The sequence below is a fragment of the Mus caroli genome, unplaced genomic scaffold (genome assembly GCF_978045245.1).
Source record: "Mus caroli unplaced genomic scaffold, Mus_caroli_1 scaffold_7, whole genome shotgun sequence".
Classification (NCBI taxonomy): domain Eukaryota; kingdom Metazoa; phylum Chordata; class Mammalia; order Rodentia; family Muridae; genus Mus; species Mus caroli.
This window is the reverse complement of record NW_028227262.1, coordinates 119,748,102-119,767,278: the sequence shown is the minus strand read 5'-3', so window position 1 is coordinate 119,767,278 and position 19,177 is coordinate 119,748,102. Positions and strand designations below refer to the sequence as shown.

Below are 19,177 nucleotides of genomic sequence, written 5' to 3'. Positions count from 1 at the left end.
GGGGGAACATAATGCAGAAACAACTAGGATCCTTTCTAATCAGATGGTTTACATAGGAAAGGATACTGTGTTGACATCCTGACCCCAGACCCATGAGGGAAAAGCAGCATTGGACTTTAGGCACTTGTCTGAGACCCCTGGGTCTCCTGTATGCCCTCATTGGGACCGGGATTTGGGGAGGTGGGGTGTGTGGGAAGGACTGGCGAGCAGTTCTGTCTAGCCTCTGTTAAACATTCCAGTCAGCATTGTGCTGTTTCTATAACAAAGGCCCCTTAGACCTTCTTGTGCCATCCCTCAGGGAGCCAGCAGAGGGAGCTGTGGTCCCAGAACTTTTTTCAGCATTACAAGTTTTAGCTTTGGGAAGAAATAAAAACAAACATCTTTCCTGACTTCATCTGAACTCCGATGCAATAAGAATTTAACTTGAGATAGGTGGTGGTGCCAGCCCCCTGGTGGGAGCAGACCAGGAGCTTCTGTAGCTGCTTGAACTTGAAAGCCATAAAGAACTCCGATTTCAAGGAAACGCCTGTTTACTGTACTGATCCAAATCAGCAGCTCTCAAGAAAGGGGAGTGCCTTCTTGACCTCGATCTTTATTGATCTTGGTATCAGCACTTGCAGTGACGTGTCCTGAGGGGGCGGGAGAAAGTTAACTAGGGCCTTAGAAGAAAGCCAGCCTGTTGCTGAAGGAAGTCTGCCCAGAGGAGATGGTCTAGAGTGCCCTATAGGCACTGCAGTGCAGAGCTTTGCATCTGCTCTGATTCTGAGTAATAGGCAGAGGTTTTGAGGTTGGCTGGTAAGAGATTGGCCAGGCGGTTGGCTCAGAACCTTGATCTGAACAGGAAGCGTCTGTGAAAAGAGATAAGAGCTTCTTTTAACCCCTGACCCACCCCCGAGTCACTGGGCCTGTGGTGGTCTCTGTGGTCTTCAGGTAACCCTGGCCTTTGCAAACCAGCTTTCCATTTTGCTTCAGGACATCCCTTAGCCAAGCCCGCACTATGGAGAAGTGGGACGGTAATGAGGGCACCTCCGCTTTCCACATGCCTGAGTGGATGGTGAGTTCTGCTGCTTTCTGCTTCTGCTGCTTCTGACAGGACAAGGACCACTGCTGGGATCTAGGCTGGGAAAACAGCCCCTATCTTCTGATTACCTCCTGTGCACTGGGTCTCTCCTGTGTGGTAATTGCCAGTGAATCTAGGGAAGGGGAGGTAAAAGCAGGTAGGCCGGAGCAGCAGACTGCCCGGTGGTGGGTGCTGACCTACTGTGCTGAATGATGTACTGCGCAAATGGATTGTTCTTTGATTGTTTTGTATTCCCTTTCAAGTTAATGTTAAGTTGTGCTTCGTGGGTATAAAATAAAAAAGAATATGAGTAAAGAAAGACACAAAACTAGAACTTATAAAAATGTTACGTTCTCCAGTATCTGAAAAAATCTAACCATTTCTCCCTTCCCTGTCTTTTTTAGTCAGTTCCTCGTAGCAAGTGTATTGCTACAAGGCAAGAGTTTTACTTCTCTTCATTCAGTGTTCCCAGATACCATATTTGCCTGATAAATAGTTTTAGTAAAATAATTTTAAGTTGATATTTGTTAATAAGAACTGGCACATAAAACCAACCTTGTGAAGCATGGTGGCACAGGCCTGTCATCCCAGCACTTGCAGGGTAGCAGCAGGAAACTCAGGAGTTCAAGCCCAGCCTTAGCTACATAGTGAGTTAGAAGCCAGCCTGGACTCTAGCTGGTCCTATCTCAAAAACAAAGAGTGGCAAGTCAGCTGTTGATTTAAAAACTCTCTTAATTACATTTTGTTATGGGGGGAGGTGTTCACTGCCACAACACACATTTGTAAGTCAGAGGACAACTTGCAGGAGTCAGTTCTCCCTTCTGGGAAATAGATCTAGTTCAGCTGCAGGTGTTTCTGTTCGATGATCTATCACCAGTCCCTTAACTGTTGATTTGAAAAAACTCCTTAGTGTCCTGACTGGTTTCTTATAACTCCTTGGACTTCTTGGACCCTGTCTATGTATTTCCCTATTATAAACTTGTTAAACTTTTATAATGCATTCTAAATTCTCTTTAGTTTATAGAGTTAGGGACTTAAAGAGATAACTATTAAAATAATGAGATTAAGTATATAGCAGATGTAACAGCAAGTATTCTTAACCACTGAGCCATTTCTCCAGCCTATGTATGTCATTTTTATAGATGCTATTGGTATTGTTTTTAGTATTTTTTAGCATTGCACTCATTTAAAAGATATCTGATGGAAAGCAGTTGTATTCGTAAGACGATTTCAAATGCAGTGACTTAGACTAATGGAAATTACTCTCTTCATTCTCTGGCTAGATTTTTAACTCGTGTTTTGATTTTGTTCTTTGTTTTTGAATCTCCAGCAACTTAGTAATAAGTGAAAGAGTAGGAAATTTGGTTTTGTTACAGGAGGGACCATAGTGAGACACTAAATTTCGTTTTTGAAAAGGAGTACTACAGGAGAACCCTACTGGACACAGCCGTACCACTCCAGAGCAAAACAAAGGTTCTCGTAATTTACACTCTGTAAAGAACAGTCCTCCTTGTTGTCCCCAGATAGCATGTCCTCTCAAAAAGAGCTTCTCCTGAGACTGCTCCTTTTGCCTCTCTGTTTATGTGGACAGAAAGCTCTCCTAAGGGACTTAGGACTGTTGCTTAAGGCGTGTGACCAAGGGCTTCCTAGTGTATGGAGGGCATTTTAAATATTCTGATGTATCTCTCTCATGTGGTCTTTATTTAAAAACAAAAAACAGGAAAATCCCTTTAATCAGTAAGAAAGAAGTGCCGACCAGAAGGGAGAAGCTTGTCTTCAGTATTGCCATGAGCTCAGTTGTTCTTTCTTTGACTTTTAGAGGCTTTCTTTCAGATACTGCCCAAGTCATTAACTTCTGATCTGGTCTGAAGGTGACACTGATAACTGCTTAGCCAGCAGCGAGCCCTATGCACCCCTGGTGCATTGCCTATAGATGTTCAGATCTCACCTGCAAACTGTAGAAGTGTCTTTTAATCTCCAATAGAAAACTCTGGAGCCAGATCCAGCGTGCGGACAAAATGTCAAGAAATTTTTAACAAATGTCTGCCTTACTTTTCAGTGTATAGATTAATATAATGAACTCACTAGTGCAATGGCTCTGCTACCGAAGGACACAGAGGCCTCTCACATGCATTTTCTGGAGGAACATAGAGCAGAGTTGTACCCTGCCACCCAATGTCCATTGTTAGTAATCACCAGCAAAGGGTCGTGTGTGCCCTGAGATTGATGGAGGATTCAGGCCATACTCTTTCCTGATATGTCTTGGGCCTTTGTAGGACAGTCAGGACAGAGTATGGAAACCCCAAGGTCAGTAAATGACAAGGTAGACCTCACAGGTGACATTCCCATCAGTCGCTGGAAATTCCTGCTGAAACCTCTGCTCCTCAGCAGTTTTCACATGAAGGAATTTCTTACCTTTATCCAGGCAGTGAAGATGCTGGGTTATTGGAGGGCTCACTCTGGAAAGATTTACTACCGTATTTTATTCTCCCTGATAAACTCTCGGGCCCTCCTGTCAGGTAAAGCATCTTGTTCTGGACCCGCGTGGACAGCAGTAAGTGCTGTTAGGTTTCACATTTCAGTGTTCTCCTCCTGCACTCTCTGCAGTGCTTGGTAGTCGTCCATGTGAACTCTGGTTGCTTAACCTTCTTGAGTACAGAGCCAGCTTGCTGCAGTATTCTTTGGACTAAAAGTAATCCTTTTTTTTTTTTTTTTTCTTGTAGGTAAAGAATTATTTAGACTGCTCATTTGGTTTGGAAATCAAATACTCTTTAGGAGTATTTGAACTATCTCTGCTTGGCAATAAAACCTAAACTCTGTGCTATCACTTTTAGGAGTTATAGGCATCTGTGTATTCTCGGTTATGAATTTTTACCTTAAAATAATAGAAATATTAATATTTTAGATTTATGTATCATTATGTAGCCCTCAAAACCTTCTTGTACCCTTTTTTTAATTAGATATTTTCTTTATTTGCATCCAAATTCCTCTTGTACCCTTATTTTGGCACATTTTTAGGTGTTGTGATGCTGTGTGTGTGATGCTGGAGGACAGTTTGGCTGTGGTTCCTGGGCACTGACTACCTCTTTTTTAGACAGAGACTCACCGGCCTGGAACTCACCAAGTAAGTGATGCTGGCTGGCCAGCGAGCCCCAAGAATCTGCTTGTCTTTGCCTCTCACGTGCTGGGATTAAAAACTTGGGCCACCAAGATGGCTCTCTTTGCATGAATTCTAGAGACTGAATTGAAATCAAACTCAGACAAGCATATTTGCCTACAGTGCCAGAGGCTCTAAGTTCAGCTCCCAGCATCACTGCTTAAATAATAACACCACCACCTTGCTTTTTGTCAAATTAAGATAATAATGCCAACTTCGTGGATTATTGTACCTGGCCCAGGACGGTGGCTCAGCAAGTAAGGGTGGGCCTCAGTGTGGTCCTCAGAGCCCACATAGGAGGAGAGAACTGGCTCCCACACTGTCCTCTGACCACCTCCCCACCCCCACATGAAATATATGTAGTAAAACGTCTTTTAAAAGATACTTGCATACACTAATAGAAATAACCTGTGGGCTTGTGATACGCATTAGCACATCACCTCTTCAGAGAAATCAGGGAACACTTTCTTTTCCCTGGAAAGAAAGATTAGCTTTGCAAAACAAGCTCTCGACAAGCAATTTCTCCTCCCCTTTCCTCTCCTCTCCTCCTCTTCCCTCCCTTCCCTCTCTACTCCTCTCCTCTTTTTTTCTTTCTCTTCTCATTGTCAAATCATATCGCCACCCAAATCTATAGCAGGCACCTAGTGTAGCATTCCTTGGGTTCCTTTCAGAAATCAGAATCGATAAGAGAGTTTTACTCTATTTGGTTAAATCTTTATTTGGCATGTAATAAGGTCACTGTGATTCTGGGACCTCAGTGATAAATTCTCCCTTGTGATCATACCTTCCGGGAAACTTTTTTTTTTTTAAATTGTGTAGGGGGTTTATATGTGTGGTGTATGTGTGTGTGTGTGTGTGTGTGTGTGTGTGTGTGTGTGTGTGTGTGCGCACATCAATGTATGGGTGTGCATACTCAACATATGTGCATATTTACACCCATGGTGTGTATACAAGTAGAAGTTAGAGGAGGATATTGGATAGCTTTTATTGCTGCCTGCCTGTTGCTTTAAGACAGGGTCTTTCCCTGACCCAGAAGCATGGAAGCTCTCCATCTCCACTAGACTGGCCGGCCAGTGAGCTCCTAGAAGCTGACTCCACACCAGAGTGAGTGCCTGGGTAATAGTGCACCTGGCCATGCCCAGCATTTTACATTGGTACTGAGAATTCCACCATATCTCCCCCCACCATACTTGCAAAACAAGGACTCTTGACCGTGGAGCCCTCTCTCCAGCCTCAAAACATGCATGCCTTGCCTTGTCTCCTCCTCTTCCTCTTCTTCTTCCTCCTCCTCCTCCTCCTCCTCCTCCTTCTTCTTCTAAGTAAAAAGTGAATGGAATCACTCAGTACTAAATAAGCTTCCGTCTTGAGATAAAACTAGATACTGAATGTAAAAACCAGCATAGAAAATACACAAACTCAGTCATGGTGGTACATTTGGGGAACTAAGGCAGCCAGGACAGCCTGAGCTGCATTGTGAGACTCTGTGTATAAATAAATATACAAATAAACTTTAAGGAAATAGAAGAAGAAAGTTGATTTCCTTGGAGATAAAGCTGATAGTGTCCCCTGCCTGGCTAACCCAAGGGCAGAGTGTAGGTAGCATGGGGCTTCCTGACCACTTGACATCATTCATGTTTTTTCTTCCTCTCTTTATAAATTCCCTCATTGTTTCAGTGGCTCTGTAGTTAATTTTTTTCTAATGAGGTGAGGTTAACTAAAATCATCTGACATAGAAAAGGAGGAGGTAAAGTTAAAAGGGAACCTAATGAGCAAGTTAATTATATCAGGAAGAAGTGCACTGGTTATATAAATAGGCCATTGATGTATGCATGCATGTTGGACCTTACCTAGGGACTTGTTAAGGTCAGAGAAGCTGTGTAATGATGTGTTAGGAAAAAATAATAAAGCAAACCATCCAGGGCTAGGAATGGCCGCTGAGCCGCGCACAGAGCTGCCTCATTATTAAATCCTGTTGGACGGCTGGAAGGGTTGTTGGAGCTGCTTCCGAGATAGCCACCTCCCTCAAAAGGAAAAAAAAAAAAAAAACATAGAAGCAAGCTGGAACCAGAGCCAACAGAAGTGCTGATGAGGAAAGTTTAAAAGACCTACCACAAGGGTCCTTGGACCAAAGAGGTGTCCTATTGCCGGCAATGTCACTGTCGGCTGGCTGGTAGCGTCACTATGCTGAGCAGCAAGAAGAAATACATTGTCAATAGCAACTCTGGGATTAAAGCCCAGGTGAGGCTAAGCTCCTGTTTGCCAGTCTTACTGCGGCGGCCATTACCACCCAAGGCAAGCTGCTTATTCCCTCTCTCCCCTCCTGTCTAGCCTTCATCCTTCCCTCTGGCGTGTGGTGAGTTACCCATTCTACCAGCCGCTTTCTTCCCTTGCCTTGGTGTTAGACAGTGCTCAAGTGGAAGAAGAGGGGTGCCTGCAAGAACTCTGGTTTCTATAAGGTAGGAAAGTTAGGTAAATCTTGGAAGATCCTGCCAAGGTACCGAAACTCTCAGGGCAGATCATTGTTTTACAGAATTGACTGTGAGAGAGCAGTGTAATGGTACTGATGCAGCCACCAGAGGTGCCCCACTTAACCACGTTTGTTATCGGTGAATAGTAAACCCTTGTTATTGCGAAATTGCATAACTCACTATATTAAGTGGTTTCTCATATAATACTCATATATTAAAAAGATGAAGGGGGCTTGAATTTAGTGAGAACTTAAGAGCCATTCTCAGTGTACGGTCTGTTTCCTTAGAAAGAGCCGAAGTCGGTGCCAGGATTCCAACAGCTGAGACTATAGGACAAGGAGCTCAGCTTCATGACACTACCTTGTGATGACAGAGCAGCTGGGCTTCTGCATGACAGTGTTAGGCTAAGTAGGGGCAACTCAGAGGAGTGACTGGCCCCCTCTAGTGGTCAGTATGTACACCTACCTACCTGTCTGTGTGCACACACATGTGGCTGTTAAGCCAGTGTGTATGGTTGGCGCAGGGAGGTGGTGTTGCATATCTGAGGTAAGATTTATCTTTTAAGCCTTTTTAAAAAGGGGGTGCTCTACTGAAAATGTGGCTTTATTGTGGTCTTTGGAAAGATGTTCATTCCTTTTCCTTGATGGGCCTCTGAGAAAGAATGAAGGCATGTGGTTATTGTGAACCACGTCGGTGACCTGAATGTCAGCATTTGCACTTGAGTTCCATGTACCTTCCACCTTTCTCTTGCCTGTTTTATCAACCCTTAAAAATTACTTTGTGCAGACTTAATGCTTACTATGCTTATTAATATTCCCTCAAATACAGGCAATGAAGATAGAGTAAACTCTTCCAGGGTACTTGATTCAGCACATGATTGGGTGCATAGGATACAGCAGGTACCCATCTATGCCGGAGAATTTAAGGGTTAATTACAAATCAGACCATATGGAGCCTATAATTCATAGAGAGTACAGGAAGGAAGACATTATGTCAAATGCTGTGCTGGAAGTACAGAAAGATTCATGGGCCTCCTGTTGGAGTACATAGGAAAGGCACTTTATCCTTTTTGGAGTAAATTGGTACCTTAGCAAAATAATCAGATTGCAGTGAGCTCCTAATCCAATGAATAGTCCTGTTACTAAAAGCAGTTTGTGAACTGCAGCGCTGTGCAGGCTCGTTGTTGTTGTTGTTGTTGTATGTTGTTGTTGTATGTTGTTGTTGTTGCTGTTATGGCTGTGGAAATGCTCTGAATTCCCTGAGGCCTGAGTGCTAAGCTTTCACTTTGGCATTAGTCCCCTTGGCTCAGTGCTCACTGACTCAAGAGTTACCTCTCAGTGCAGGAAGTGTAGCCGCTGATTTCATTCTCACTTATGCCAATGGAGGAGCCATCTGTTTATCATTAAAGGTAGAATCCGTTGTCAGATCTTTAGTTCTTTCCTGTAACGTTTTGTCTATACCACTCATCATCTCAGCAACTGTGTAAATGTTTGGTTAGGAGAAACTTATTAATAAAATAAGTGGTAGGAGCTTTGATCAGTAAAGCACCAGCAGCAACCTTCAGCTGTAGGAGACACAGGTAAAATTAACAAGAAAGTCACTATTACCAGGTACTTCAACCATAACTGCAGAGTGTGTTTTGAGTATGCAGTCAGTCCAGTCGTTTACTCCTTCTGCATCATCTGTAGTCATGGCTAATAATCAAGCATTTGGCTTTTAAAAGTGTTTTATGATGTTAAACATTAAAAATTAGTTTGTTTACTAGTATCTAAAAGGCTAACACATTTATTAAAATGGTTACCTGCTGGAGGTGGGAGGATTTACTCTCTCTAAAAGCTGTGATGGAAAGTGGTTTTATTTCTGTTGTTATTATGGGAAAATTAGATTCACAAAATCCTCTTGATCAGAATCACAAAGTATATGACTGGCATAGCCCAGGTTTCAGTGAAATGTTCTGTCTGAGTGGAAACCTTCCTCAGAACTCGCACGCACACTGAGGAACTCACAGCTCCGGGCAGGGTCTTTCGTACCCTGCTGTTTTCTCATCTAGACCTATGTACAGAGAATTGCAGAGACTTCTTTTTCCAGCTTGAATTTTCAGTGAAATGATAGAAAGTGTTTCTGAATATGACTTACCTTTCTAAAAATTTAATTTAATCATAATACTCCTCTCTGTATCACGGTTATAATGTACAAAGTATATAGTCATTGATAAAGGTCAAAAAATTATTCCTTCCAAAAACAATTCTTTTTTTAATGTTTGTTTGTTTGTTGCTTTTGGAGAAAAGGGTTTTTCACTTTGTATCCAAGGAGAGCTTTGAACTCATTGTGTTCTTCTTCATTGACCTCCTGAGAGGTGGGATTACAGGGATCTATCACCATGCTCAGTCCCAAGGGTGTGTCCCCTCCCCCATGCCAAGGAAGCACTGTTCTTCAGCTGTATTCCCGACTTTCTGAGGGGAAGGAGAGGACAGGGTCTCAGCTTAAACTCTCTCAGTAGTTGAACATGACTTTGAAGTCATGAAGTTCAGAGTCTCCTGCCTCTACCTCCAGAGTACTGGGATTACAGAGTGCACCACCACTCCAGTCTATGCAGTGCTAGGGACTATACCAAGGGTTTAGTGCACGCAAGGAAAGCATGCTGCCTCCTGAGCCACATCCTTGACCCCAAAGAGTCGTCCTGTTCAAACATGGGTTTGTTCCAGCAAATAAACTGCATGGGAAGGTGACAGTCTGTAATAATGCGTGCTGTAAATGGCTTGCTTTCTCAAAATACAGGTGTGTTTTCTTTATAGAAGGTATTGGTTTGAATGAGAATAGCCCTGAAAAGCTTAGTCTACAGGGAGTGGCACTGTTTGAGAAGGACTAGGAGGTGTGGCCTTGCTGGAGTCAGTGTGTTACTGTGGGTGGACTTTGAGGTTTCAAAAATCCATGCCATGCCCAGTTGTCTCTTTTTTTAGGCCTGTGAATCCAGATGTAGCCCTCAGTATGATAATGAACTAAACCTCTGTAACTGAAAGCAAGCCCCTAATTAAACACTTTCTTTTATAAGAGTTGCCTTGGCCATGGTGTCTCTTCATAGCAACAGAGCAGTAACTAAGATATATAACTAGAGTTCTTTTTCTTTCTATAATGAAGGTTCTTTTTCTTAGCAGATTCAGTTTGCTGACCAGAAGCAGGAATTCAACAAACGTCCCACCAAAATTGGACGTCGCTCTTTGTCTCGTTCCATCTCTCAGTCATCTACTGACAGCTATAGCTCAGGTGAGTGCTAAGCTTCCATAGACCCACCTGTCAGAGTTCATTGGTATCTGCAACAGACCTTCCATCTACCCAAGACCATCATTCTTGATAAATAGCCTTGAAAAAAGATACTTTGAATTAAAATTTAAACCAAAATTCTGGATAAAATATCTGGATTTCTTGGGATCTCAGAGTAGAGTTTTATTGAGGCCACAGTGTCTGACAGAGGCAGAATAAACAGGATGAGGAAGGAAATTGAGCTCTTCAATTTACTCAGGAGCATGTAGTTCATCAGTAGCCTCCACTCAATGACATGTACAAAGACATTCATTTTTTCCCCCATTCTTTAAGGGTCTTGTCCCTCTAGATGGTACTTACAAAGTCCATACTTCAGCTATACATTCAATTTCTTTTGCAGTGAAAGGTGGGAACAGGGTCTCAGCTCCCCTATGTAGTACAGGTTCCTATGTAGTTAAAGATGATTTTGAAGTTCTAAATCTCTTAATTACCCCAAGAAATAAGATGCTGTAGCTATTTGAAATAAGTGGATGCTTTGCCTTCTCCGCAAAGCAGTGACATTGCATTGCTTATTACTCCTTCCTTCCTTTACAGTGCTGAGTTATCACTTAATGTCACATGAGTTGTTGCATTGTAGGCCCCCAAAGGGACACAGCAGTGCCCAGTAGGAGTCTAAAGTGAGGGTATTTTACTTTGTTCTTCCGTTAAAAGGTGGTAGGGAGCCCTTAACATTTTCTTAACATTGAACTAGTAATAATAATACTCAGGAGAAAACTTTTGTTTGTTTTTTATTTTTTCTTGTTCTTCCAGACAGGGTTTCTCTGTGTAACCCTGGCTGTCCTGGACTCACTCTGTAGACCAGGCTGGCCTTGAACATCTAGAGATTTGCCTATCTCTGCCTTCCAAGTGCTGGGATTAAAGATGTGCACCACCACAACCTGCTAGAAAACTTTTATCATGACTAAAATTGTATTCGTTTTTCACACAACTAAGGAAGGAATTCTTATTAGGTACAGTTGGTTGGGAAGCATAGCTTTTCAGCTGGGTAAGTTGTTATTTCACATTATTTTCATTTCTGGGCTTATTTTCCATCCATAATGATTGGAAATGAGGAACACTGTGTAGTATTAACCTCTATGATTTTTGTCTAAAGATCCCTATCTTTAATGAGATTGAGTCTCATTTTATTCTACTGAAGTAACTGTTGGAAATTCATGAACTGGTTGATTTAACTCTGGAAGCCATAATGTGAAAATGAATTGTCAAATAGTCTAGAACATTTTAAGATATGTGTTTGTCATGTCATCTTAAGATCAGTACTAAATAATAATGATTTTAAATTTTAACTCAAGCCCAATCTTTAATCTGCACAGCCAGAGCCATATACATCTGTGCTCTTGAAACCAATGCCTAACTTCCTACCCAAGCACCTCAAGTAGGCAGGATAATTTACAAATACTGTATACCTAGAAGAATGAGTGTGATCTCTTGGTTTCCACGTAAGCCTGCAGTGCTTGTATATAGCTTATTGATTAATAATATTAACTGGTCTCATCCTGATAAGTTTGGACCTTGTACATTGAACTATATGAAATTGCCATCTGTGCTAGCTAAATTTATGTCAGCTTGACACAGGCTTGAATCATCAGAGGAGGGAACTACAGTTGAGAAAATGTCTCCATAGATCAGACTGTAGGCAAGTCTGTAGGACATTTTTTTTAAATTAATGATTGATGTGAGAAGACCCAGCCCATTGTGGTTGGGGCCATCCCTGAGCTGGTGGTCCTGAGTATCTAGAAAGAAAGCTGAGCAAAGCCATAGCAGCACCCTTTTGTGGCTTCTGTATCCCCCTGGCTCCAGGTTCCTGCTGTGATTGACTTCCTTTGGTGATAAAATAGTGATTTAGAAATGTAAGCCAAATAAACTCTTTCCTTGCCAGTTTGCTTTTAGTCATGGTGTTTCATCTCAGTAATAGTGATCCTAAGACACCATCTTTTTTTTTTTAAATTATCACACGTGTTTGTTTTATGCCCCTATACATGCAGATACAAATACGAGTGTGTATTCCATGATCATGAGAGCCTTGCTTGTCTCTACCTCAGGTGTGTCTGTATCACAGGTGTGTGTCTTAACACATCAAACAGTATTTGGGTCATAGTAGGTGCTAATATTTGCTGTAAGGTTGAGGAAAACTGGAGAAAGAGATGACTTTTGCAACCTGACCTACATTTACCCTAACCATCAATCTACAATGAGACTATTGTACAAGGAGAGGATCTCCTTCAGAACTAGTGTCTGCACAGCAGGCTTATGCTGGGGAAACAAAGTCGTCAGCCTACTGTATCCACTGATGGACAGTAAAATCAGGAACTGGAAATCACAACACTTGGTTTTGGAGCAAAAAGTAGAGATATGTGGTGGATGCTGGAATTGTCATGTGTGTGGCAAATGTCCATCTGGCCTCATAGGGAACATTTAAATGACAGGGTCACCTGGCTTATCTAGTTATTTATTTCCCCATCAGCTTAAGCCCTTACATAATCTCTAGGACTTAAATATTTTACTTAGAAATAAAACTCATCATTTTTAGTCCCTATCTTTTTAGGATAATCTACTAACCTGGGTATGCTCATCTGGATACATTCTGGATTATGTTTTCAAAAATAGTGTCTATACATGTAGTATTCACAATATTTTCTGACCTAATCTCTAGGAAGCATTATTTCCATGAACTCAGTACTTTTCATTTATTTATTGTTAACTTTTTTGAGGCAGTATCTCTACATGCCTTGCTGTCTTACTTAGGACTTGTTGTGTATACAAGGCTCTGCCCGTCGCTGCCTCCTGGCAACACTTTTAAATATAAAACTCTTCTCTTAAGCAACAAAACTCATAAAAGCAAATAAACAAAATGACTTCTTCTTCATTTTTAGACCAGAATCAGCATTAACATTTATGAAAATGTTATTCTTTACAATGAGTGAATTGGTTACAGATGAGAAAGAATGGAGTACTTTATTTTTAACTAGCATTTAGAAATTTTGAGATACTTTTAGATTTTTTTTTTTTCAAATTTTGTGTTTGCATTGGGCAGCTATCATAACTTCTCTCATACTTCTGGAGTCATTCATTAGTACAATCCATTCACAGTCAAACATGGCTCCCTACTGTTATTTCCACTAACAAATAAATAGATTGGGCCCAAGGGGAGCTGTCTGACTTTAATTAATTTAATAGGACTAATTCAATCAGAATTCGGACTGTTTGCTTCCTAACAAGCTCCCACAGTCTCACAAGTGCAGGGAGATAACAGGAAATCAGGTGCAGTGTTACACGCATGCATGATCCTGTGCATGTATGCATGTATTGCATGTGTGCCTGTGTTGCATGTATGCAGTGAGATGAGCTGTGGATTAGTAATTCATCAAGTTATGCCTTGGTTCTTGAAAATTAAAGGAGAACATCCCATAGTAAAACGGTATTGTACTTTGTAGGTAATCTTTTCTGCCTAAAGACAGAAACATTTTAGATATTATCTCATTTCCTTGTACAATTTTTTATTAGTGGTAGTTTAGAGAAAGGGTGAGCCTGTGGAGGAAGGGATCTATTATGCTCCCTGTTTTATATTAGGGTAATTGAAAATTGGACATTAAGTAACCTGGGAATGAAGCTAGATCCTCTAGTAGGTAGTGGATTTCTTCCTTTTTGAAAAGCTCAGCACTGTACCAATAACACTGCACCACTGCTCGCTGTTAGTGACTGAGCTGCAGAGTATACTGATAATTACAGATATTTTTAGAAGCTTCAGAATGCTGTAGCAGGCAAATTCAAGGCCAGTCTGTGCCACTTAGAGAGTTCCAGGTCAATCTGGACAGCATAGCATGAATTATTAAAAAAAAGTAAAAGTGGCAGAAATAAGTGTGTTCAAAACTAAATAGATGCTTACCATATTAGTTGAATAAAGTTTCTACCATGCTCAACGGAAACCCTTCTCTTGGTCTGGGCCCGACACTTGTGCAGCCATGAATTACAGCAGTGTAGTCGCTGCCTTTTGTACTTGCCAATGCTAGCTCTGGAAAGAAGACTGGAAAAAAAAAAAAAAACCCTTTGGGGAACAAAAGCATTCCTGACTGCTATTAAGAAGATAAAGCCCAATGCACATGGTGGCACAGCGCTGCGAGCACCTGAAGCAGAGGCAGGCAGACCTTTGTGAGCTTGAGGCCAAGGTAATCTACATAGCAAGTTCTAAGATAGCTAGGGCTACATAGTGAGACTCCATTTTAAAAGAAAGTAAAATATTAGTTTTCTCAGCTTTAAAATAAGGAAATGATGTAACCATTTTATTTTTTCATTTGGAAACAAAAGGCCAACCACAGAAATTGAAGCCAAGGTGTTGAGATACTCATCTTTAATCCCAGCACTTGGGAGACCAAGGCAGGAAAGTCTCTATTACTTTAAGACCAGCCTGGTGTACATAGCTAGTTCCAGGACAGCCAGGGCTGCATGCGGAGCTCCTGTCTGAAAAACAAACAAAACAGAACTAAACAAGAAACAGTTAAAATTGGGGTGCTTCTCTTAAAGGAGTATTGCTTTGTTTTGTTTCAGTTTGCTTTCCTCCCACTCCTGATTCCTCCTTCAGAGCTGAAAAGGTTTAGGAAGGGGGACTATTCTGGGTTAGAGGAAGGGCTCCAGTCTCAGCCTTTCTAGTCACTACAGCAAACCCCTCACCTCCCAAGACCAGGGACTAAAGGTGTCCACCATCACACCTGGCCTTACTATTTTTTTCCCCAGATTTTGAGACATGGTTCTGTCTGTAGCCCAAGCTGGCCTTGAACTCCTGATCTCCCTGCTCTGTAACCTCAGGGCATCCCTTGTCTTGCTGATCAATGTTTACTGCTAAAGGCAGAAAAGCCATCATGGTTCTGGAAAAAAGATTTGAAACTTTGAATTATTCTGAGCTTAAACTCTTTTTTTCAAATTCAATTTCCACATAAATTTGGATCAGGATTGGGGAAGCTGTTGTCATTTTTCTCTCATGGTCCCTAAGCCTGTGATTCCTAAACTCTATCAGAATAGTGTCCAGAAAACTATTTCTAGCTCTGTTGCCAAAAGTACTTTGAGCTCTCGTACCCTAGGAGAGGAACCAAAAAGTTTTTATACAGATTAGTTCTTTATAAGAACAAAAGTCCTCTGGGGATTTACTAACTCCTTCGCCTCCCTTTGTGCACACAATCATTCCTGTGTCCTCATGTTAGGACTTGGCTCTAAGGCAATTTTCCAGAGCCAGGAGAGATCTTCAAGCCCCTGCTGACCCCACAGTATGCAGCACTGTGCCTGATTAACTGGGCAAGGTCGGACTTGCCTTTTACAGTCTGCCCTCCAACCCCTACCCAGACAGCCCCTCTGCTAAGAAATCCCAGAAATGCTTTAATGCTCCAGATGTAAGTAGATCAGAGCACTTGGCCCTCAGGAACTCTGAGCTTTTGCAATTTTCTCCCCCTAGAACTAATGGCAGTGCTAACTGCACTGAGAGATGTATGCTATAGGCCATGTTTTATGTCCTCTATTCTCCCCAAACTTCCAGGATTAGAAAGAACTACCCTCTTGTACAAAGATCAAGAAAGAAATAGCTTCAGATTATCTAGCAAATGATTAGCAAATATGAAGATGAAAAAGATCTCGACTAAGGCTGTGAATTCAGTGTCAGTAACTGTCTGTTGGCCACAATCAAGTGTGGCCCTTTCACCCTCCAGTGCAGTGGTTCTCAACCTGTCGGTCCAGACCCATTTGGAGGTCAAATTGCTCTTACAAGAGCTCACCTGAGAACCATCAGAAAGATCAGATTCGTAACAGTTTCAAAATGACAGTTGTGAAGTAGCGATGAAAATAATGTTATGGTTGGGGTTCTCACAGCATGAGGCACTGTATAAAGGGCTGCAGCATTCGGAAGGGTGAGCACCACTGCTCTAGTATATATTGCTAGTTGATTACTCAGCAAAGCATTGAATGTACCAAAAGCTGGGATTTTGCTGCTTTGGGAATCTGAAACACCAAGGACCCCTTCTTACAGAGGCCAGTAAGGAGAATAGCACATTGAATAGTTCGTTGTCAGGGTCTAATTGGGTCTGCAAGAATAGTTCTGTCTCAGCAGAGCCAATCCGAAGAAGCACAGCTCTGTTATGTCAGACAAACTCCTTTTGTGTAGTTCTTAATAACTTTCCTGTGAGTTTCTTGTTTTTTAGGTTTTATCTGTTCAGTTAGTGTACTACAAAGCAAATTACTTCAGGCATTTAAGCAACAGGCGGGGGAGAGGGGGGTCAGGGGAGGGAAGGGGGTGGAGAGGGTAAATAATTGGCTTGCTTAGGAACTTTAACTGTGGCTTTCCTGGGTTCAGCTTTCCTCTCTGCACATTCAAGCATTATCTCTCTGTGTTCAAAAGGAAAAGTTACTCCTAGATTCCTAATGAATGCTACAGAGAGAGAAAGCCTTTTGCAGGTCTCTGGCTTGCCCTTTCTGGACTGTGGGGAGTACCTTGCATAAGCAACTCCATGTTTCATTAAGGACCTTCCTAGAGGTGTTAATTCAGATGATGCTAATGACTAGTGAAGCCCCACTGGTTTTCCATTGTGGAAGAAGCCAGTCTTTCTCCTGATTGATTTTTTTCATTTGTGTTCCAGCTGCCTCATATACAGATAGCTCTGATGATGAGACGTCCCCCAGGGATAAGCAGCAAAAGAACTCTAAGGGAAGTAGCGACTTCTGTGTTAAGAACATCAAACAAGCGGAGTTTGGACGCAGAGAAATTGAAATTGCTGAGCAAGGTAAAGAAATAATGCCTTTTTACCTGCCTGTGTCACTTTGTCATGTTAACACTCCTGGGTCATCTGGCTTGTCAAATTTCAGTGCAATACTAAATCACATTTTTGTTTATTAATCTGTCTGAGACCTGTGTCGATCTGGAACCTAGGCTGACCTTGCACTCGAGATAATTCTCTTGTCTCAGCCTCCCAAATTCTGGGATTATAGGTGTGAGTTTGCATGTCCATCCCTAAGCTTGGGAAACACTTTGGGGAGGGAGTGAAGTCCAGTGGTTCTGGAGGAAACCCCTGGCTAAGAATTGGCACATAGAAGATAAGACTGGGGAGCATTTGCCTCTGAAGGCCCCTCAGAGAACATTCAGGAACACCATCTAACAGAAGCTGACCAAGGGAACTTGAATGAATATTTTTTATGTTTTTTCTTTCATCTTTTATTCCCTCTGTTTAATATTCTGTGTTTGTATTGGACCTTTTCAGAGATGCCTGCCTTGATGGCTTTAAGGAAGAGAGCCCAAGGAGAAAAGCCTTTGGCTGGAGCCAAAATTGTGGGTTGTACGCACATCACTGCTCAGACAGCCGTGAGTCCTTTTCTTAATAACAGTTAATAATTGCACCAGTTATTGAATGCTTGCAACTGCCAGCACCAAGCTAACAATATTATTTCATTAATCCACAAAATGCTATGTAGGTAGTATTTTTCCATTTTGTAAACAAGGAAACTGAGGCCCGAATGCTTGAGAAATTTGTCAGGGTTGTACAGCCAGGAGGGCACAGGCTAAGCTTGATCATGAGTGTATAGGTGAGCCCATGAATGCTTTCTCCTGTCTCATACTTCTCCATCACCCTGCCCAGTGTCCTCTCTCTGAGACTGTGTACATGAGAGCAGATAGAGCTGACTTCAGCAGCGAGTGAGAGGGGACTGATCTGACCTGACCTCAACACACAGGAACTTAGTACATCATGTTTCCAGAAGGCCGTGCGGAGGGCAGGCTGCGGCTGGGGTGCATGAGCTCTGTCTTACTGCTTGATGATTTGTTTCAGAACTGTCTCCACATTTTGCCTGCTCCATACAGACTGACATAGTGCTTACAGCTACATAGCCACCAAGAACACTATGGAAGGACTGCTTCTTCTGCTCCCCTAAGAGCCTGAAACCTTTGCTGAGGTCCTGCAGGACAGTCCAGCATGCCACCCTGAGCAGGACTGGTTACATGCCCCTGCTGTACTAGTTCTAAGAAGGGACTAGACTCCCCATAACTGGCTCAGACCAGAGATTGCTCCACTCAGTGGAGTTAGCTCCTATTTATAAGCAAGGTACTTTCAATGCCCCTGAATTATTCTGAAGTAGAACTTAGATACACCATAATCTATATGTTATATGAAATTTAAAATTTTTTAATATAAGATCAAAACTGTAATAGGGAGAAATAAAAAAAGTAATTTATAATAAAAATATATTTCAATATATAAATGCTTAAGCAACACTATAATAGAAAGTCTGATATCTGTACTAACTAATATAGATGGAAATGTAGGGATTGTCTTATGTGAATGAGTGGTTTGCTTGTGAGTATGTAGGTGTCCATGTGCTATAGTGCCTGCAGAGGCCAGAAGAGAACACAGAACACTCTAGAAATGGCATTATAGACTGTGGGTGCTGAACACTCTAGAAAAGGCATTATAGACTGTGGGTGCTGAGAGCCAAACTCTGCTCTCAACTGTTGAGCCATCTTTCCAGCTCCTGTTTTTTGCTCGTTTCTGTTTGTTTGTTTGTTTGTTTGTTTTTGGTTTTGTTTGTTTGTTTGTTTTGAGACAGGGTTTCTCTGTGTAGCCCTGGCTGTCCTGGAACTCATTCTGTAGACCAGGCTGGCCTCGAACTCAGAAATCCGCCTGCCTCTGCCTCCCGAGTGCTGGCGTTAAAGGCGTGCGCCACCACGTCCGGCTTGCTCGTTTGTTTGTTTGTTTGTTTTGTTTGTTTGTTTGTTTGTTTGTGGCAGTATCTCATGTATCCTCTACTGGTTTCTAACTTGCTATTTTAGCTAAAGCTAGCTTGAATGTTTAATCCTTCTGTCTCCTGAGTATTGTAATTATAGACATGCACCGCCATGCCTGGCCTTATGTCCGGAATATTAGAACAACATTTTCATTGATTTTATGAAAGAAAAGCAACTCTTTCCAACTCCGACAACCACAGTGAGAAGTCAGCATTCTCTACACTGATACAATTGTTGCGCTCCTAGAAGGACTGTTACTTAACTATAGAAAATACTCTGTCAGTACCGATAGTCTCTAAGACCAAATAATTTTAAGTTAGGATTTTCACCCATGTGAACTTTCATTAGGACAAATGAAGTTTATTCCAGATCAGCAGTTTTTTCTTGTAAGTGGATATCCTAATCTTCAGTGTTTCAGA

At 41.9% G+C, this 19,177-nt stretch overlaps 1 protein-coding gene across 5 annotated transcripts in view; it reads left to right on the top strand.

The window, feature by feature from the left end:
* Ahcyl2 (adenosylhomocysteinase like 2) overlaps positions 1–19,177 on the top strand; it is a 148,196-nt gene that overhangs the window by 89,813 nt on the left and 39,206 nt on the right. The window contains exons 1-4 of one of the 5 annotated variants that reach the window (XM_029478365.1): positions 6,071–6,455; positions 9,841–9,949; positions 16,624–16,767; positions 17,242–17,342. In XM_029478365.1, the coding sequence (XP_029334225.1) occupies positions 6,399–6,455; positions 9,841–9,949; positions 16,624–16,767; positions 17,242–17,342 (411 nt within the window). In that variant the 5' untranslated portion in view covers positions 6,071–6,398. Of the gene's footprint in view, positions 1–6,070; positions 6,510–9,837; positions 9,950–16,623; positions 16,768–17,241; positions 17,343–19,177 lie in introns of those variants that run through there. The other 4 variants (XM_029478364.1, XM_029478362.1, XM_021164573.2 and 1 more) reach the window with 4 other exon arrangements.